The 22,327-nt window shown below is 45.7% G+C and overlaps 1 protein-coding gene across 1 annotated transcript in view; it reads right to left on the reverse strand.

Moving 5' to 3' along the window:
* Positions 1-22,327, reverse strand: part of SYT6 (synaptotagmin 6) — a 35,140-nt gene that overhangs the window by 2,901 nt on the left and 9,912 nt on the right. Inside the window, exons 3-7 of the mRNA XM_051638969.1 lie at positions 9,589-9,925; positions 7,911-8,469; positions 4,064-4,184; positions 2,433-2,604; positions 1,665-1,815 (exon numbers count right to left, since the gene is read on the reverse strand). Of these exons, the coding sequence (XP_051494929.1) occupies positions 1,665-1,815; positions 2,433-2,604; positions 4,064-4,184; positions 7,911-8,469; positions 9,589-9,925 (1,340 nt within the window). The remainder of the gene's footprint in view (positions 1-1,664; positions 1,816-2,432; positions 2,605-4,063; positions 4,185-7,910; positions 8,470-9,588; positions 9,926-22,327) is intronic.

Below are 22,327 nucleotides of genomic sequence, written 5' to 3' on the forward strand. Positions count from 1 at the left end.
AAAAATGGTGTATAAAAGTAATATAAATTACAAATGGGAGAAGGACTCCTGCCCCTGGGTCAGAGGTGGCAGCTGGTCTTAGGCTGTGAGGGGCTGCTGCTGATGCAGAGACTGGGGTAACCACCAAGGGAAGGATCACAAAGCTTTTCTGCTGGAGCTCAGCACTGGCTGGTCCCCCATATGCTGCCTGCCCAAACAGTCCTGGCTCGTGTGTAGGATGCCAGCGCTCCAGCATGGAAAGGCTAAAGAGAGCCTGGTACTGCTCACCACCCAAATTTTGCTGTTTCACACAAGTCACACATGGGTTTAATTGTTTCAATTCACACCAGCTCTGCAGAGCCAACCCCAGGTGGTTGCTCCTGATTTCCAGTGGTGCATTTCCATAGATGCATGCTCATGCATCTATGCAATGTGTCTGATATAAATGAGAGTGGACTCTCACACTTCCATTATCTATGTATCTCCACTGTGTCTTGAACTAAAATATCAATTGCCAGGTTTTCCCACTGGATGTAACTTGGGTGCTCCCCCAGAGTCCTGGTTCTGGACAGGACCCTGTAACCACATTCCAAGATGCCCACCAAGGGATAATGCAGAAATTTAAACTGCTGCAGAGCTCTGCTGGCCTCACCAAGCACAGCTGCACCCTACAAGTGCTTGGAGAAAGAAGGAAAGAAACCTGCAGGTGAAGCAGACCTGCCTCTGAGATGGACATGTCTGAATCTCAGAAACCAGCTGGATGAATATGGGCTGGAGAAGAGAGCGCTGAGCTCAGATGCCTTCTCGTCAGAGGGAAGAGTGGATTTCAAAGAAACACAGGGTTTGATGCATACTAATTCAAACTCCTGTAGAGGATCACCAAGCCTAGCATCTGCCTTCTCACAGAGCTCAGTATCTGAACTTCAAAGGGAAAATAAGATTATTTCTGTTATGTACTAAGTCTGTGGCTTTGAGGGGAAAATGCTTCCTTGGCTCTTGATACAGTGGAAGATTTTATTGCCTTTATTATGCTATCACTGGCCACAAATGCTGGGTTTTTTTTCATACCTGAAGTGTCAATGGCTTGTGTGCTGTTTTCCACATTTCTCTCTTCCAGAATTTATGACCTATATGAGGTAAAATCCAAAGAGCTCTATGGGAGCATGATAAATGGAGTGCAAGGAGAAAGAAAATGCTAAAGGTGGTCTGTATCATACCCAGGCATTTCAGCCCTATTTTATCATGTGGGGCTGCATCAAGTGAATCTCATTCTCTGGAGATGCTTAGAGCAATTACATTTGTTCTATTTATTCTCCCTCAAAGACTTGGAGATGAGTCAACAGAAAAAACTTTTAGAATGAAAAAGTCTAAACTTAAAATAGGCAATATCCCTGGACAATTTGTTCTGCAATCAAAACAGTATTCTTGTTCTTCCTGCTCAATCTCTAAAAAAACAATACAGTAACAGTTACATCTCTAAATACAGTCCCTTTCTTGTTTACAAGCTCAAGGAGCTATTTTGAGACAATACAGAAATGCTTGATTTCTAGAGTTCACTTCTGGTGAGAAAATTCCCTCAGCTCTAGTCAGAAATTCCCAAGTGAGAGCAGAAGCTCTCTGAAAGCCTTGAACCAGCTCAGTCATGCACAGCACATGCATTAAAAGGAAAGAATAACTCCACACACCTCTTTGAAAGACTTCTTCACCTCCACTAATGGATGCCAGTGCGCAATGGGCTTGCGTGGATATGCCAGCATCTCATTCCAGTGGTCTCTGCCCAGTCCTTCAGCATTGACTCCCACACGGCAAACCCCAATGATCTCATTGTGACCCACTCTGGAAAATAAAAGGCAAGCCACATGGATCCCTCTGGCACAGACAGCCTGTGCTCTGCTGCCCCAGATGTCTGCCCATGCTGCCCAAGTGCCCCGAGGGGCTGGGGACCTGGGCTGTCGATGGGCATGATGGGCAGCCCGTGTCTGCTCCCAGTACTGTGGGGCTCTGCCACCCACAGGGACAAGTATAACCATGTTAAAAAGGTTTGAACTATAGATCAGGCCAGATGCAGAATCTGGGAGAATACATGATGCAGTGGTGTACTGCCAAAAGAAGTACAAGTTCAGTTACGGATAATTCATGCACCAACTGCTGCTCAGAGTGAGAACCTTTGCTTTCTACAGAAGGATGACAGTTTGCAGGAGGAGCAGAGAGCAAAGGCAACACAGCAAATGCCATAAAGCACAGGACCAGCTTTACCATATTTATAATTCTAGGAGGTAATTGTCCATAATCATAACTAACAATGACATTTTAACAATAAATCACTAGAGACAGATTGATGCCACAGAGCTCTGAAATCAAGGCTGTGATACTGAGGAAAATGTGTATTGAACGGGAAAACCAGCACCCAAAGGGATGTTTTCCCCTCCAGCTCCCCAGGGCCTTCCACCTACCGATCGTAATCCATGACGGAGATAAGTAGACTGACTTGATCCATGTTCTCTGGGGGAATGTCAAAGATTATTGCTTCATTGTAAGTGGGATTAAGTGTGTTTTTCTTTATGGTGGTTTTCTTCTTTTTCAGCCTTCGCCCATCACAGAGCAAAGACACTTTGACATATGGATCTGGAGAGGAAGAGATAGGAAAAGGCCTTCTGTTCATGGGGGTTTGTTTTGTTACCCTCACAACATAGAAGCAGCATCATCAAAGGACAGACTGCAAATCACTACAAGCCAAAGGCATTCCTCGGGTGTGCTGTGAGGAAAAGGGATCTGTCTACCCCTGGAACCCACCATTTCTGGTACTGGTGTGAGTGCTGAGATGAGGTTCAGGCACTGGGGAACCAGCACTGCAGCAGCCACTTCTTGGAAGGAAAAAACAGCCGTTACCATCAGTTTTCCTATGATAAGGGTTTGCAAGTGTCTGAACACCCCATCTCAGACCAAGAGCTCATGTTCAGCAGAAGCTGATAACAGGCGCTGGGCATGCAGGCATTCTAGCTTGCCCCAGTTGCAGAACTATAGGAGCAAACCCAGGGCTTTCTCTGAAACAAAACCAAACCCAAGAGGGCAAAATGTAATGCAGCATTTTGACACTCCAAACAGGCAGGAAGGGTTATTGTACAGGGATCCTTTCCTGCACTGCTGCCAAAACCATCCAACTGCTAAATGTAACAGAATTACAGTGAACAGGGGGATTTTAAAATGGATTTTCCCAATGTCAGAGAGCAGCAGAAAGGAAAGGTATCAGGACAGTACTGCTTCACATGCTTTCCACTGGCTGATCAGGGCAAGTTACCAGCAGCTTTGTTTGTGTAACAGCTGCTGTGGCGATATCAATGCATTTCAAGCAACAGTAAATAAACATGCAATGTATTATTAGAGAAATGCTGAGCTGGCTTCATCTGAAGTCTCAATTCTCAGACATTTCATATGGCATCAAGCTCTTACTGAGCAGAAATGTTTTCTGCAAAGATATTTTACTGTATCGTTACTGCCTTTTATACAAGTTATCATTGACATTCGAATACTATGATGTTGAGATCTGGAAAAAACCTGCTTTTTATATAAAAATCCAGGATTTATGCATGCTGAATTTGCAAACCAGCTCTTTGGAACTGTGACTGCACACCGTTCAGGTGACTTTGATCCCAGTGTTTGAGTCATTGTTCGGAGCGCACTCACCTGGGAGTTACCAGGTGGCCCTTGATCCTTTTCAAATCTTGGGGTAAAATGACCGATTCTGGCTGATGGAAAACTCCCCACTCACAGTCAGTGTCTGCAATTGATCCACAGCCTCCAACCCAAGAGATGCTATCAGAGCTTTGACTCTGCAAACCCTGGAAGACCACTGGCCTCTCCCTGGTCAGTATATCCTGATATATAGTTGCCCTCCCTGGATTCACGTTGTGGGGAATGGGTTTAAAAGATCTGCTTTAAAATTTTGTGCTTACTTAAAACATGGGCAAAGCTTTGTCAGGTGTTTCAGCAATGATACAGTCTTGGCATCAAGAGACTTATGCCCACAAGCCACGGAGGCTGCCCCGAGGGAGGAGGAAGCAGCGTGGATGTATTGAGCACCTACCGGAGTAACCAGTGATATCCATAGCTTTGAGATTCCGGCATTTAATGACTGTTAGGGTGAGGCGACCTGCAGTTGGCAAATAACAAAGGGAAAACATGATCTCTCCCAGGTCCACGCTTTCCTTTAATAAAACAGAGAAGACATTATATTGGAAAGATGCAAGAACCAGCCAGGCTGCCTCCCCACAACACTTTGGGCAGGATTCATGCAGCACTCGCACTCAAACAGTCTTTTCTCTATTCTGGCATTTCCCAGGCAATGACACTTTACTACAAGGCTGTGCCGTGGAATTTATTTTCCAGTGTATCTCAACATTATTTAGCTAAAAATGAATACAGGGAATGGGGGAAGAAAAAGTAGTCCAAATGTTACAGCTTCAAATCATAGTTAAGGGTAATCTTCCATTGCCTCAGTATGTGCTTCCTACTGCAACAAACAGCTAATGCATTGCTCTTCTCTGCTCCATTGCTTACACAAAGTGAAGTGATATCTAACACCAAATGAAGGCCATTAAGGAAATTACATGAGTATCAAGTTTTGTTTGAATGCACAGTATATATCTTCTACTGCCAAGTGTGTGACACTACCATCTGTTTCCTCAAATGGAGCAATACCAAACACAGAGCGGGATCACAGAAAGGTGAGTCCTTAACGTGCAGCAGCCCGGCCAAAACTCAGGTTGTTCCCTGACAGAAATGCAACAAGTGACTCCCTAGCAACCCCACTGCCAGGTCAGTCAACTGGGTAGAGGTTTAGAGACCTTGTTGGTGATTAACATTCCAGCAAGGAATGCAGAGGTCTCTGACTAACGTTGTGGTTTTCCCTGAGGTTGAGCACAGATTACTCAGTAGCTACAGAGCTACAGACTAGGGGGCATGGCTTTGGTACAGAAGAGAGCCATGAAGGACTCCACTGAGCAGCAACTGAGCTTTCAGGTTGTGACATGCTTACTATCACGTGGACCACCAACTCCTCTGAGATACCTTCAAAGAGCTAACACACACAGTATGTGGTGTGGATGTGTATAAATAGTGAATTAACCAGCAGATGGCACTCAGAAACAGTTGGGACTTTCCAGATTACATAGAGGCAAATACATCTAACAATTTTAGTGTACCATAAAACCACTCTTACATGTGGCTCTTAGCACCTCTTGCACATGCAGCCTTTATCTACTACACCTCCTAAAAGCCCATTTCATCATTGCCTTGCTCATGGGAATTCAGAGGAAAAAATATGCAAGCCAAAAGTATTATTTAAACTAGAAAGCATTATCAACTGAAGTCAGCAGAAAATTTTCCAAATACCTTCCAAAAATGGATTTTAAAAAATCCCAAGCATATTTTGTACATACAGATCTCACATCTGTAGAGGAAACAACCAGCTTATTTTTAGAAAAAGAGTGTTAGATTCATTTCAATGTGATATAATGATCTGCTGAAAAGAAACTGTAGCTGTTAGTAGTAGAATGATGGAACTAAAAGGACAAGTAAATGCATTAGGCACTTAAAGGTTTGCTAAGTGTTAGGAGAATAGATCTTGTTGATGAATGAGATTTTTGCCAAATGATTTCCTTCTTTTTCTATGGTAAGGCAAAGATTAGATATTTATTCCACTTAGATGTGCAGAATACTAATGAATGTTACATAAAAGTCTTGATTCTTGACAAGATCTAACTTGACTGGCAACTAAATTGAAAATCTTCTTAATCATAGAGTGTACAAAGGAAACAGTGGCAGCCACATGTTTTCTGGACAGAGCAATGTTTAAATAAACTTGTATCTAAATAAAAGTTGCCTCAGAAGGTGCTATCTGCTGGTAAATAAGAGCTCAAGGCTCTCACCCACTCGAGTTCCCACCTTGATCTCTTGCTCACCCTGATGAACCCACCCTGAGCAGCTTTTCTCTCAATGTGACAGAACAATTTGGAATCACATCCTCACTGTCAGTGACCAACAATGGAAGAGCTTAAAACATTGATGGAGTTACTACTCTAGTACCTCTCGATGTGGCTACTGTGAGCTAAATTTCTTGCCTCACAAAATATTTCTAGAGGTACTTAAGGTACCAGCATAATTTTCATCACACACAAAACAGCTTTTAGAGCCCCTGCAGCTTCTAACTCCTGACTGCATTTCAGCTGTAGCACCTGGAACTTAACATGTGCCCCAAGTTGGGCTGCTGGGAGGCAGAGCAGCAGTGACCACTGAGCACCCTGAGAGCTGAGCATCATCTCATCCTTGCACTGAGAGGACCTGTTCAGAGTATAAAGCTAATATAAATTGTTCTTTGACCTCATTGTATCAGGTCAAGAGATTTTTCTTTGCAACCATAAATACAGGAGAGTAACACATGTCCTGTGGGTACATTAATTTCCTGCAGATTATAGACATTGGGACATTTCCAAAATTCGTATCAGTACCTCTTAGGAAATAATGGAAGCTCTGAATCAATAACCTTTGTAGGCTTGAAACTGAAAATGTTTCACGAATTCACAGGCTGTACTACCATCAATTAAATAGCTGAGTGCTAGCTATTTGAATAGTTTCTATCATTGCTTAAGTGCATACCTATCTTCTTACCCACAGGATTGATCTAGTGTATTATTAGTCACCCAGAGCTTTCCTTGGGTATTATGAAAACCATATTTACCCGTCTCCTCTTTGATTACACAGAAATGTCCTTAGGTGTGTTACAACTGGCTGAGATGCACCAATATTGGCCCATTCCCAAAGAAGGGAATGAGGGGACGGATCCAAATGTGACAGTCAGTGTTTCTGTGGGAGCTCTGCAAGGCAGCTTCACAGTGTCTAGGGCATGATGCTGCCTCTGCTCCTCCCACACCTTCATTGGAGCTGCTCCCTCAACAACACCTGTTGGTGTCCCCCACCTATTGTTGTGGGGATATTTCCCACTAAATTAGTTTACTTAGTCAACCAGGGAAACATCCACTATTTCTTGCAGAAACTCCACAGCAAAACACAGAACATACACAGGTTAAAAGCTCCATAACCTTCTCCTGCAGGCTACGTGTTTAAGTGGTTTTCCTCAGGTGAGACCAAGCGTTACCCCTTGCCAGTTTCACCCCTGCCCACAGGTCTGTGCCCTCTGAACTCTTCAGGCTCACCACACTGTATGTGGTGCTCACATACCTTGGACAGGGAGCCGCCCTGCCACCACCCAAGTGCCTTCACCCCAGAGTTGCCCACCACAGCAGATCACAGCTCGCCTGGCAGAGCTGACAGCAAGGTGAGTCTTCAGGGGCAGGGCAGATGCAAATGGATAGATGCCCCCAAGAGGCATCCACAGTGTGATACACCTTGTTCCTCTCCTAGCAACCCTTCACCAGGCACTCCTGCCTGATGCCCACTTGCCTCCTTGCCAGCATTCTTCCTTTCATTACCATCCACAAATCATAACAGACATGGCTATTTCTGAATTGAAAACAAGAGCTGTGAACACCCTGCTAACCAATACCATTGCCTGGTGGTGGCTCCTCCCTCCCACCTCTCTTGCAGGCAGGATGCTTGAAAGGCAACACATCTGCAGCCCCCAGCAGTGTCTCTGGCCATGGTCAGGGTGTCCTTGGGCAGGTGCAGCAAGAGCTCCGAGGCATGAGGCTGCTCCGCTCACCCACCAGGGCAGCCGCTGGTCCCAGAGCCACAGCCAACACATCCCCCCGTGCCCAGCTCCGAGCTCCTTCACCCAGTCCCAGCTGCAGCACCACAGCATGGGACACCCAAGCAAGAGAATCCCATTCTGCCCTGGGGCTACCCCTCTCACACTCCCAGACACAAGAACTAGGGTCCTCACCATGGCAGGGGCACCTGCCATGGCAGGTACTCACCGTGGTTGCATACTGGATGTCCTTCCAGATGGAAGTCTCCCGGGAAAGGTCTGAGGCCTCAAAGAGGTTCTCCAAGATAACTTCTCCTATCATGTCATGTCTGGAGAACCTGTCAAAGTCAAAGACGCTCAGGTGGAGCTTCCTGCTTGCCAGCTCCTCATGGGGCACAGGGAAGTGGAAAGACTCATCAAAGGTGGGATTCAGAGTCTTCCTGTGGACTCGGGTCTGGAACTTGCGCTTTCTGTCAGGCAAGAGGTAGATCTTCACATAGGGATCTGAGCTGCCACAGAAGTCTTTGGCTGGCAAGTCGAAAGCCGTGAGGATCCGGACAGTCAGCGTCTCATTCTCATAGTCGTACTTGAGAGTGAAGTTAATTTTCCCGCAGGTTTTTGCTGCCTCTTTTTTGGGGTCTTCAGAGTCAACAGATTTTTGCTTATAGAGTTCGGGCTTAATGCGACCGATGCTGGTCGGCTGCTCAGCCACAGCTGGTGGGTCCATGCCATAGTCCAGGCTGGACACGTGCATTTGCCGAGGAAGGTGCCTTTTGAAGGAGATGTGTCTGCAGAAGGAAGACATGACAGCTTTGTTACCTTTTTCTCCCCTGGACTAGGAATGCTAAGAAAGCAGGGAGAGCACAAGAATGAGTGCACGAGGTGCTGCTGCCCTCTGCACAGAAACCATGTATGTTATGGAAGTGAATGCTGAACTACCTTCAGTGGTCAAAGGAACTGATCCAGCAAGTTTCCTAACTTTCAGAGTATTTGCAGCAAGCTGCACTTGTTACACAAGTAACAGCCCACAGGTAAATATCAGGGGCCCAGCAACTCCTTAACCAAGCCATAGACAACCCAGAGTGGAGATTCTTTCCCATCCTCAGTCCTTACACTTCCAAGATACTGGCACTACTTTCCCCTCAGGAAGAAAATCAACAAACTTTTAAAGTGAGAGAACCACAACCCGTTCAGAAGGCTGGTTTTTATTCTGGGTGTTACTGCTTCCAAACTTCAACAGAGTCTCATCAGAAACCAACAGATAATTCCTGACAAGGAGGAATGGTCTGCAGACAGGGTGGCATGGCAGCAGAGCAAGAAGTGCTGGGCACAGCCAGGGCCCCCGGTCACCCTGTCCCAGTTTCACAGCTATCTGTGTCAAGGAAGAGGTGCTGTAGTTCCCAGTGTTGTTGCCAGGAAGGTGTCCCGAGGTTCCTGCAGGCTCCCGTGATGCCCTGGGTGTGGTGGTGACATCCCTGCCCTGTCCCCAGCTCAGCTGGATGCACACAGAGCGTGGAGCTGAGCGCAGCTGGTCCCAAGCCTGTGCAGGGAGAGCTACGTCAATTCTGCTTATCTGATTGTTTCTGCTAGGAGCCACCACAACGAGGGAGAGCAAAAAGGTCTAATCCTGTCTGACAGCACACCATCATTGGTACTTCAGCCTGCCTCTCATATCGGAACAAAATTAATGTGGCCTAAGCACAATGACAGCTTGACACAATGAGGGCAAGTCACAGTAACAGCGCTTGAATCCCTGATTTTTTCCAAGGGGCTCATGCTGAGCCAGTCTTAACACATTAATTGGTTAATGACCAGTCTTTGGAAAGTAATCCAGCATGTAGGTGGGAGGGCTTCCTTTAGCCTTCCTGGAGGCATCCAAACGCTTCCCCCCGCTGCGTCCCTCTCACCTGGTGGAAGAGGCAGGCTCTGTGGTTTGCCTCTGGATCCGTGTGCGCCGCATGATGTGGTCTTTCATGGACATCTGGACCTCTGCAGGGATGTCTGGGGACGTGTGACTGATCTTCACTGCTGCCTCCAGGAAGCTTATGGCACCTGCATCCTTGAGCTTGTCTGCCATGCTCCCCTTGCTGCAGCCTGCCTTGTGCTGCAGGACGGCCAGGTTAGCAGAAAGGGCTTTGTTCCTCCAGGGAACCCAGCACAGCTTCCAAAAGAGAAACAGAAAAACTGCCACCAGTGCCAGTCCACACACAATAACTATCACTGCAAGGAGGCTGACGGAGAGCTCTGCAGCAGGAGAGAAGGCAACATTGACAGGGAAGGGGAACAGGAAAGAAGAAAAGAAAGATGTTGAGAAAGCCATATGTAAAAAAAGAAGTGGTCCAAACTTGTATCACAACTAGTGGAGAGCTCTTGGCAGATTCTGCAAGCATCCCCTGGCAGATTTGGGACCTCTTCCTGCCTCAGAGACATCCAGGGACAAATAGGCATCTCCAGATGGCCAGAGCTATGGAGTCTTATACCATGGCTTACATTGGCTATAAAATACCATCTTTGGTTTGTTTTGTGGCATTAGCAATCTGCTGAGCCTGAAGCCAAGAACTGCTGAACTGAATGGCAGAAACAGGATCCAGTGCTGTACTGGCAGAAACTCTGTTTACCATGATCCTGGAAGCAGATTGTGGTTGTATGATCAACACTCACATCTTGTCCAGATGTGCCTATAGGGAATAAAAAGTAAATACCTGTACCCAAAAAAAAATTAAAAAAAAAAAAAAAAATATATATATATACTCAGAAGCTGCTGATCCAGTGAAACCAAACATAGAAGGAGCCTGTACAGAAAGAACTACCAGTTCTTCATTATTCTGGATAGCACAGAAGCTGTGGATGTTCTCTGACATCCTGAATCTCTTTTACCTCATACACAATGTATTTCAGCATTTCAATCTTTTTCTTTAGCAAAAGAGCTTCCATACCTATGACTGAAGAATCAGGAAAAAAGGAAGCTAGGCATGGATATACATGAGATTATATCTATATATATGTGTATACACACACACACATATATATATGTGTATATATATATATATGATCTAGGCTGTGAAATGATTCACAGCACTTCAAAAAGATAAAACTTTTGCTATTTTTAGTTCCTTCCCTACAGTGTATCAATTCTCAGATTCCCACCCAAACCGAAATTCCAACATTTCAGAATCACAAAGAGCACCAGTCCCTGGAGAGGAAAGCAGGTTTTTGCACTTGAGTGCTCTGAGCTCAAGTACAATTCTGTGGTTGCCCACTGCCTTATTTGTAGTGACCAGTAAAGCTCTATGCCTGAAACTACCTAAGTGCAAGTCAGGACAGAAAAAATATTCAAATAAAATAATCAGGCAAAAAAAATATAGACACTCCAGAAGTTTATGCAGAATAACCATTATCTCTGTTTATGTGTACGCTTGGACCATAAATGTTTTGTGTTGACATGTGAAACAGACAGCAGCTCCTTAACTCTGCTGGAGTTGTGTTCCTGAGCTGTGCAAGGAGCTGCTGCTCAAATGGCTCTTGGTGAGTCCTGGAACGTTCAGTGGGGGGAGGCAGGACCAGTACCAGGTGTCTGCTGGAAACCAGGAGCAACATCCATGGAAGGGGATCTGCAGAACACTGCTTCTCTTCTCAGCTCTTACAAGTGAAATCTCAAGGCAGGATCCTACACCAAATGTAACATCTACACCAGAACAAGGCAGCTCCATTGAACACCTGGGAAACCATCTGTTGCTCTGATATCCCAGAGGAAATGCACTGTTTCCACAAAACTACCTTGCTTAGCAAATTCACTAAGAGCTTGAGGCAAAGCTTCCTGCCTGCCCACAGGTTCTGTGACTCAGAAGAAGGGCTGGAAGCTGCCAGCAGGTGCAGATGGAAAGAAGAAATGCCATACAGAATTTTTTGCAGCTTTTCCTCTCCCTCACCAATCTCCTTTACAGGTCAGACTGTGCCATTTCTTTTCTGCAGTAGCTCCAAGGTGGAAATACAGATCACTCCTGGGGTGAATAAATAGGTCCCATCTTATTCAATAATAAATAGGGTTGTATAAGTCAGCAGTGGAGCTTCCTTAGAGATTTGGCTAAATGTATTCTCACCAAAGCAGAAAGCACAGAGGAACCACTTTCTTATACTTGGACTTGTCTTGGAATTGTGACCAGGAAACTCCCTGTCAAACAGTTCCATAAGAAAACTTAAGAACCTGGACTTTTTGCAAATATGTCTTTGTTGTTACAAAGGAAACAAGTTCAGTGCAGAATCTATGGCTGCTGGAGTTGTTACGTGACAGAAATATTTCTGGTAAGATACTCCTGCCCATGCCAAGAAGTTATATGGCTCTGCTAGCACACCAGACTCATTAATGGCAAACATCAGAAATAATCAGTTATCGCTTCTGAAAACCTGTTGCCAGCTTAAGAAAGATCTTAGTTCATGTCCCTCCTTGCAGAGCTGGCATTCATAATGCATCTGACAGGAGTCACAGATACTTTTATGCATGACCTCCTACTCTTTCCTCTGGCAGCTCACATAAAACACAAGTAGAAGGACTGGGATTTTACAGACATTTTTTAAGCATCTGCCTGAGAAGAATATTGGCTTGTCTGAAGATGACAATGAATTCCCCAAGACTTTTTTGTGATTTATTAAGCTTAAGTATCAGTTGGGCAGAGTTGACCTTAATTGATTTAATGAGCCTTCTCTTATGAATTCAAAAATATCAGTTACTTTAAAAAAAAAACACCCTAGTATTCAAAATGTTATGCTTTAAATGTCCTTTAACTTTCAAGAAGCTGTAAAAACAAGATAATTCCTTTTCTGACAGGAAATGCCCCAGGGCCAGAGGTTGCTTGGGTATTCCTAGTGTGGAAGGTAAGACCTCTTTCCCCAAAGACAGAACAGACCAAGAGGACACCTCAGACAGGGGTAAGATTTGTTCCTTTGTTTGAATTATCCCTCCCTAAGCAAGGCTTCCTGAGTGGAGGGTGATGAGGGACGTGCCTGTGTCCGTCAGAGCAGTTCAGCCTCTGTTCTCCAAAGGTCTCCCAGCTCAGGGGAGCCCCCAGCAACCCCAGCCTTGGCATGAAAAATGGAAAAATGCAACAAGAACTGTACTTGTATTCTCCTCTAAAAAAAACAACAGTGAGTTATTTGTTGCTTGGCTGTTAGGTCACAAGGGTTGGACAAGTGCAGAACATCTTCAGCCCTTCCTCACCAGGTTCTTCCCTAATGCGGGGCTGGTATCTCAGTCTAGCCCAGCTCCCCTGAGAGCCATGGGAGGAATTGCCTGGAAAATGGACTTTGCTGCAAATTGTAATTGAAAAGATTAAGCTTAAAAGGAGGAGGTGGCAAATACAAATTAACATGGCTATTTTCCAGTCTCTCTGTCCCTGGGAGCAAGAGCCACTTCCCAGAGGAACCCTCAGCTGGAAAATGCTTTTGGCTACAGAGCAGCAATGATGAAGCTCTCGCATGGCTACCAAGGAGGAGAACAAACAGCAGAGACATGGACACAGATATGAACATTTACCTGAGTGAGATGACACATTTAGGACAAGGTATGGAACTCTTTACCTGGTAGAACAGTAGCAGCTCCTTCAGGGATGCTCTGCCTTGTGTATAAAGGTCTTTTTTGAGGTAGAGGTTCACATGGTATGTAAAGCAAAAGAAAATTCTGAATTTGTGAGCCCCTACATTTCTGAGTGCACCCAAACTCCTCAGAGAACAGAGCCTGAGTTCAGCACTCCCTTGCCCTGGTACCCACACACTGCGAAAGCAGCTCCTCAATACAACCATCCAGCTTGTTGCATCTTGGATGGGAACTTATTAAGAGAGTGTGGTGGAAGCACCTTTCAACTTTCTGTCCCCAGTGACCTCATACAACCCAAACTGAGTTAGCGAAGGGGATAATAACCGAAGTCCAAACAGGAAATGATTACTAATAAGACAAAGCCATGATTACAAGAGTCTATTAACTGCAAGGCAATACTGGTCTAATTATGGCAACATTTACTTTTATTACTGTGAAGTAGCTTGCACTGTCATTAAAGAGATTTATGGATGACTCTGAGTTAAACGTGAAGAGTTATATTTAATATCTTGAAGGTGTAACTTTCCTTTCCTTCCACCCACCCCCCACAGAGAAAACAAAATAAGTTTGATGGCTCCCCCAGGACTCCAGCATCTATTAGTCATCCCAGCTACTTGCTGGATTTAAACAAAGTTTTAATATCATGATCAGAAGTTCAAGGGGCTGAAAAAAGCAAATGCTACAGGGCCGAGGCCCAGCCTGGGGCCAGGCCCTTGCTGGAGGAGCTCAGCTGTGGTGGCCACCAGGGCTGGTGACATTGGCCCAGTAGTCCACTTCCCAGAGGACCAATGGGTTCTGCAGGCCCTGGAGAACCCTCTGCACAGCCCCTGTCAGCAGCAAGGGCTCTGGGACCTCATCTTCTGCTGGGGTTGGCACGGGCAGTATGGCCACCACCGCTCAGCCCCACAGCCCTGTCCTCAGCATGGACACAGACAAAGCCTCTGACCCAATCCTGCCGAGAGCAGATGGACATCTTCCCTGTGAGAGGTTCTTACTGGTAAGTTTTCCAGTGGCCAATGGAAAATCTTAACAGAGTTCTGGCTGATTTGCTGCCTGCTGGGTTTCCTGCAGCTGGAAAAGCAGCTTCCAGATATTTTGAGCTGTGACCTGGACTGTGTAACTTCTTCCCACAGCAAATACTCCTGGAAGAGCAGCCACAGGGGATGGCAGAGCCTGGAGGTAGGGACTGCTGGTGAGGCACCTTAACCTTTCCTGTACTGGCTGCACAACTGGTTTTCCAGTGTAATTTATCGACCATTGCTCATACCATGTCAGAAGACATTTCCAGGCTTCTCTGTCCATTTTTGCTGTATTTTTCTATTGCAGCAGTGTGGTGAGAATATATTGTTCTATTTCTGTAGGGCTTTGTAGAGATCATGCATTCAAATGATGGATTACTACAAGAGTTATTGCTAGAGGAGAAGACAGGCAGCTCTGGGGCTACAAAAGACCACGTGAGGCACCCACCAACTGCTGATTTAATTTTCTCTCAATTGAGAAGCATCAGCAATGTGAGTCTGATTAGCTGAGGGCTGAAAATTAAGCATGAGAAACTGTGCTGAATCTCGGCTGCCTGAGGCAGGGGCAGAGGGGAGCACAGGACAATAGCAGGGGAAAAGGAAGAAGCTTCCAGTAAATCCTAGCTACAGACATGTTTCTTTAGCAGTGCTGTTCAGCTTTGAAGCTTTCCAGAGGAAGGAGCAGGGACTGGATGGAGCAGAAACCAAATGTTAAACCAATGCAGCAGCACAGCATCCAGCAGCACCACGGTCAAACCCAAAGCACAATCCTCAGCAGAGCAAGGGAACTGCCCCCTTGGGAATACAGTTCAAAACAAAACCTGCAAGGCACCGTGGAGTGCAGCAGCACGCAGAGCACTTTGCAGCAAGAATTTTGAAAAGGAAACTGACTGTCTTATAAATTGCAAAAATGCTGCATTGGATGGAGGTGAGCTGCGGTGCAGCAGCATGTAGCTCCCAGGCAGCTCCTTATCTCCTGCCCAGGCATGGCATGGCTGTGGGAATGGTAACAGAGCAAATATTAAAGATCAGAGTGTCCCTGGCACCCTACAAAGCTAGTGTCAGCAAGCAGCTGTCTTTGCCAGACCCCAAAGCTAAGGGTGCCGGGGTCTGCAGAGAATGTGGTGGCAAGAGGGAAGGGTTGCAAGTGGGCTCACCAGCTGCCTCTGCTTGCTGGAATTATGTCCAGTGTGCTGGTCCTCTATGTCTTCACTGTCACACTGTCAGGTCTACTTGCTGACATTTGGTTGTCATTTGAAACTTCAGCAACATTTCTTGATTTACTGGTTGTGTTCTCTAGGCAGCTATGAGCTCCAGAAATATGTCCTGAAATATTATTGAGCGAGACAAGTCATTATCAGCTGTCACTTCTAAGTTTAACTGCAGTCAATTTGCTTCTCACGAGCAGCCCAGGAGCTGGAAGTGTTATGAAGCACTACAGCAGGGGCTGCTGTTCACACATCACAGCGTTGTGGGTCGTTAGTGAGGGGGAAATATTTCATCAAGTTCTCAGCAGATGCTAAAGGACCAGGTCAGAAAAACAATTACAGATTCAGCAGAGCTCCTGTCGTCCCTCAGACGTTATCTCACGCTGGGCTGGTGATAAGGGTGGCAGAGCAGCCCTCACACAGAAGCAAGTCCAGCAGCAAAAGCCAGAGAGCACTGGGAATGTCGATCACCTGCTGGTCCAAACTGTTGCTATCCAGTGAGTGACCCCAGCAACAGAGCAGCAAAATCCCCTCTCAGACCAGCACAGGGGTGGAAATCCTTGTGAGATGAACACTCAGACGTTCTGAAGAGGCATTCAGAGTCTCTGAAATGTCCCCCTGGAAGATCTGCAAACTTGACCTTCCTCCTGCACGGGGATAAAAGGAGATTTTTCCCGTTCAGGTGCTCCTTCAGCCCTTGGCCACCAAGCCTCACACTATCAGCTTCCACCAGCTTTCTCCTGCCGGGACGGGCTCTGCAGGACCCCAGGCAGAGCCCACTCCTCTCCTGTGTACACACAGACACACAGGGGCTCACAGGAATGCCAAATGCCTGTAACAAAGTTTCAGTTAGATAGAGAAAAACTTCTTAAAAAATTATTTGTTGCTACCACAGGGCTCCTGCCATGCAAGAACCTATTGGAATACAAAGTATAATCTTCAAAGGGAAGGATGAATCAGATGTTATTTTGAGAATAATTATATAAGATTATAAAATTCAAACCACCTCATTATTGCACGTTGTGACAACAACCTGCTCCATAAGAAGCCCTTGCAGGGATCAGTGTTTCAAGCAACTTGGACCTGTCGTTCAAGTGCAATCAGCAACCTCAAAACTCCCATCCAGACAAAACTTCCTTCATTAAGCAATGCTAGGGCTTTCTTCACCATTTACTGTAATTCCTTAGGGGATGTGGTTCTATAACTGGGAGAATAACTAGAACATGAGACATGGACAACTTAATGCAAAGTTCTGTTCCTTCAACAGCTGTGTGATTTATTGTCCTGGAAATCAGTTATCAGTACTTGCAAAGTCCCAAGTTTTATAAACTCCAGTTCAAACAATAATTAAGGAGAAAACATTTAAACAATACATTTCCAGGCAGAATAAAGCACTATTCCCTTCTTCCACAAGGAACAGCCTGGGTGTGGGTGCAGCCAGAAGCCCTGACTTGGATTCCCCATGCTGTGATGGAGACCGAGGCAGCCCTGGGAGGAGACGGGCCCTGGGACACCCCCTGAGCAGACACCAGCATTGTGCACTGCCTGCAAGGTGGGGAAAAATGGGAGCTCTCCTACCCTTTACTGCCTAGTTTTTTCTAGTTTGTGGTTTGGTACTTTTATCACCCAAGGGAAGCAATGGTAAATGCACTCAGGAGCAGGAGCCACTCCAGTCCCCAGGGCTGAGTTTAAAAAAGCAGCAGAAAATCTGAACGAGTAATTCAGAGGGAAAAACCAAAGGCTATTTTCAAGAGCTGAGTCAACAATGAGGTACTTTACACACATGTATATTTATATAATAAAAAGAAAAAACAAACACATGTATAGACCAAATAAGGGAATGCAACCTAAAAGGAGACATTGGTCTCCTGTTGCTTTGCTCATTGGACCCAGGGCCATCTTCTACAGAGGAAAGAATCAGACTTTTGAGCTTAGACAACTTTTTTGGCCTGTGCAAACAGAAGGGGAAATTCAAGTCACCAGCAATGCAGCATTTCTATTATCAAAGGTGATTAAAAAAAAAAAAAAAAGAAAAAAAAGAAAAAAAGAAAAAATGATTGTTCCAAACCGAAGGAAACAATCCTCAGTGATTTAGGTCGCTTCGCATCTTAATCAGCTGTTCTCCAGAGTATTATAAATGAGATAGTAAGAGTTGTCACTGCTTTATTCTTAACTGATGACAATCTAATGAACTGTTATAAGCCACACTGTATATAATTATAGTACATAGCTGTGTGCTAATCCCATGATGTTTTATCACAATATCCTGTAGCAACATCTGTAAACAACTTGGCAGTGCTGAACACACACAGTGTCCCTGGGCTGAGCAAGATGCCACTGAGCATCATCTGCCTCCCATGATGGGCAGGGAGCAAAACACCATAATACGGACACCTTCTGAGGTAGAAATACAACAGAAATACAATAGCATTTCACAAGGCAATGCGAACAAAACAAGCAAAAGCTTTTCACCATCACTCTGTATCCCTTATGTGACCAAAGACCCTGGACCTTAAAATTTCCCTTCAAAAACTTGATCAAAGCTGTGACTGTGTGAGACACCAGAGCAGCCAGGCTCTGCGGCACCTGTGTCCAGGCTCACCACGCAAGGGCTGCCAGCTCTGCCCTTCATCTGCCAGAGTGAGAGTTTGGGGCAAATGATTCCCTGTGGCTCCCTCTTTGATTCTATTTTGCTTCAAAATGGATGAAAAACAGGCTGACCTGAGAAGGTCTAAGGATAAAGCTTGACTGGGAGCAGAACAGGATCTCTTCCCACCCCAGCCCTGTGACAAGCACTGATCCCCATCCCGCCGTGGGTGCTCAGGCAGCCTCCAGCCCTGTGATCCAGGGTCAGGTGGGAGGACACCCTGAGAACCTGAAAAAGTAGAGGTCAGCAGGGGAGGGCAGAAGGCGTCATGCTTGGTACAAGGTGGCCCGAAATCTTTCAGAAGGTTTTCTTTGTGCTAAGTGTCTCCCCAGGGACATGGAGCCTCTCCAGCACAAGACAGCTCCTTGTCTAGAAGAGAGCACACTGGAAGAGCTGTATTGCCTGGACCTGTCCCACAGCAAACCCAAAAAAGGAGGTGCAGGATTCACCCACAACTCCCCTGGCTCCTGATGCTGGACAGACTGAGTGACACACAGCCCTGTGTCCTCAGAAGCTCAGGTTGCCAGTTAAAGCCATCTAGACCCACGCGAGCCCAGGTCGTGACCTCTCTCTCCCTCCCTCCCCTTGTGCTGACAGTACCTGGCACAGGACTCACGGTCTGTTCCGCAGGGCGAGCAGCACCGGCCCTTTGAAGCCGGTTCCGTGCCGGAAGCAGCGGGGAAGGGTCCCCAGCACCGACCTGGGACAAGAGCCCGCACTGGCCACCCGGGAATGCAGCAGTTAGTAAAAGAGCATTTCTTTGTTCAGGCTCCTCTGAATGATCAGGGAACTTCCTCCCTGCAGCCCTGCTCCTGTCATTATCTGCTGCTGCTGCTTCCATTAGCTTGTAACAAAGGCTGGGATCTTTAACCCCTAAAACGTGCCGCGCAGCAGCTGCCCAGGCTGGGCTGCCTGAACCTGCAGATTTATTAAACGGATTCTGAGTTTCCTTTTTCCCTTTTCCAACAACTCTATCACTCTGTGCCGTGCAGCTCAGAATCCTTTTAGCATGAACATTTCAACCAGAGGCCAGATTGAGAACTGAGCTCAAATAACTCTGACAAACCTCTCAGCCAGCCCAGTGATGAAGGACTGCGTATGGAGAGAATGTTTTTAAGGAGATGCTCGCTGTGCACACTCAGCTCTGGTGTTACAAGAGCACATGCATTTCTTTGCAGCACTTAGAAACATGCACAGAAAATCTGAGTAACACATTACCAGAGACACTGCTGGTGTGCTAGAATTCCTGGGTAATTATTATTCCATAAAACCAAATACTCTAGGGCTGTATGTCTTGATGATGTTTTTGAAAGAGCTTGTATGAACTGAGTTTCTGGCATCCTGCCTTTAGTCTTCACTGCACAGTTTCCCATGATGTTGTCAAACACTAACCTGCTACAGCATAACAAACTGAACCAAATACAAAGGCGGCCTTAATTAGCATCTGCAGGTCCACAAGACACCTTGCAGGATAACTTTCTTCTTCCCATAGACATAGAAAATGTATGGTTAATGTAGTCACCCGAACTATCCCTTCCCTGTCCCTCTAGGATGCCATTTTGCAACATACAAGTATAATTAAAGACAATGCATGGCAGAGAGACACATTACATCTCTCCCAAACCACTGCCAGCCTAAGTGACTGTTATGTTAGTGAGTCCACTGGATTGAAACAGCAAGAGCTGTTCCAGACAAGCTTCCAGATTTTACAGATAGGAAGGAAAAATACATAGTATCATATTTGAAAAAGAAATAACAAATATTAAAGGTATAAAAAGCTCTCTAAGCAACATGAGATGGACGGCTGGGGTCCTAAGGAAGAATATGCAGTTGTACCTAGAAACATGAATGGTAAGAAGAAGAAACAGGTAAGAAAAACAAGGATGTTTGAAACTATAGTTAAATGAAAAATTGTATCAGACATGAGATCCAGTTACGGTTCTGTCTTTATCTCTGAACAATGAATGCACAGATGAGGCTGTTAGTGAGCACAGGGAACATGCAGCAGGCAGTGCACATTGCGCTGGTTTGACTTCAGCACAGCAAAGATGTCAAGCAACAAATACCTGCAAACACAGAAATATCAGCTCTCAGTAACCCTGCAAAACAATGGAGAAGAGCAGGGTCGGGCTGTGCCCTGATCTGAACTGGCTGGAAGCAAATGCTTGGTTCAGTGAAACGCAGGGAGAATACTGAAAGGAGAAGAAAACGTTTCAGTGCCAGAAACAGAAACTGCTGAAGCAAAATGTTAAGGAAGAGAGGCTCCACATTATGAAAAAAGGCAAAAAAAATTAACAAAGTAACTTCAGAAATGTGGACTTACCAACGCAGTATCTGCTCCTCAGCTCAGTCCCTGGTCACAGTCCTCAGCCTGCTCACACACCAATTAACACCAGCAGCAATCTCGCTGCCTGTTTCTATGGAGTTTGGATGCTGATCTCTGCCTATGCATGAGGCTACTGCAGCTGCACTGGAACAGGCTCTGAGGTCCGCAAAAAAACCTACAAACATGACCAGCCTCCCTGTACTGCTTCAGGAATGAATCAACCAACTGCAATTAGGCAGATGCAAACCTGCTTCGCTGCAGAGAGGGACTTACAAAGCTCCCAAACACACACTCACACAGCTCCTTGGGTGCATGTTATTTACCAGGACCATCACAAAGAATAGCCAGAGGCAGCTCTAGAGTCACAGATCCACCGACAATAGATAAGCAGAGACACATGTTCATAGACAGCCTATATAATGTATTTTTCACAGATTTATGTTGCTGGTTTTAACCTTACACTTAATATCCTTTTGCAGACCCTCAACTGGTAGCAAGGTTTGAACCTCACACCTTCAGGATCAGAGCACAAACCTGTTTTACTTGAGCTAAAGAGCAAATCTGCTGCTTGTAGCTCCAGCTGGCTCTTTTCCTGCCAGTGGACAAGACAGTCATAGAGCAAGGAATGATCCATAATGCAAGTGCATTACTCCATGAAAAGCAAGATCTTTGCCCCAAGGAGCTACTCCTCACATGCCTGGCCTCTGGAAACGCAGGCTTCAGTGATTGATATTAGCTTTGCCTGGCTTACTTTAAACATGCTTACTGTTACATTTGCTTAAGATACACTTGAACAATGATTCAGAAAAAGTGTGCTATTACAGCTGGTAAGTAAATTCAAGACTTGCCTGTATTTCTTAGCTAGTGGCTATAGGCATACCCTGCCAGTGAATGGACATGTCATTAATTTCCTCATCAGTTAAACTATCCTATCAAGGGATAAATATTTTCCAAGAAAAATACTCCAGAAGCAATTTCCCCATATAAAAGTGATATTTCTGCATCAACATTCCTGCAATTAAAAAAAAACCCAAATCATATTGCACAAAAAATTCATCCCTTTTTTCTGCCTACTGGAAAATCATGTATGTACTTGTGTGTTTAACATTTTAATAGTATTTGTGAGGTGCTGGGAGGGTGTTCAGTGCTGTACAAGATGTACTGCCTGCACCATGAAGTTTAAAAAGAACAGTTCACACAAAGGGCAAAACATTAAATGTGCTCTGAATTATTGCAGAATTAGAGCACAGAAGGATAGCTGACAAAGTGTGCTAGGAAACAGAAATTACTGTAAGGTCTCTTCTGGCTGTGGATTTTCCCCAGCTGTCCTTTTTCTTCCTCTCACTTCAGCTTTCCTACCCTGCACTAAGAAAGCATGAGGGCATTTTGTTGAGGTGCATCAGTGCCCAGGGAAGGGTTTGAGGGACCACGCAGTGTGCCAAGATCACCAGGGACTGCTGCTCACCATCCTGTCATAGCTGCAAAAGCTACAACACCTCTGCACATCATCCATTGTGTCTGTAGTTATTCTACAGGGCTGTGAAGATTTTTGCAAATAAATAGAGTTTAAAAAAACAAAGAAGTTATGTTACTGAAAGATTACTTAAAGCAAGCCCCAAGAATGCTGCAGGGATGGGCTGGAGCCCCCAGGGACCATGGGCGTTGGGAGCAGCTCTGGTCAGGGGCAGGTGGGGAGAGCTGGCTCCACCACAGGGCCCTGGGGAGTGGGACTCAGCTCCCTGGAGCTCCTGGAGCTGCTCCTGGAGCAGCTCTTCCTGGCAGAGATTGGGGTGAGGAAGGCCTGGCTGTGCACTCACGGGAGCCACTGGCCAGCCAAGCACCTCAGCAAGGCTTGT

The sequence above is a fragment of the Apus apus genome, chromosome 23, assembly GCF_020740795.1.
Source record: "Apus apus isolate bApuApu2 chromosome 23, bApuApu2.pri.cur, whole genome shotgun sequence".
Taxonomy (NCBI): domain Eukaryota; kingdom Metazoa; phylum Chordata; class Aves; order Apodiformes; family Apodidae; genus Apus; species Apus apus.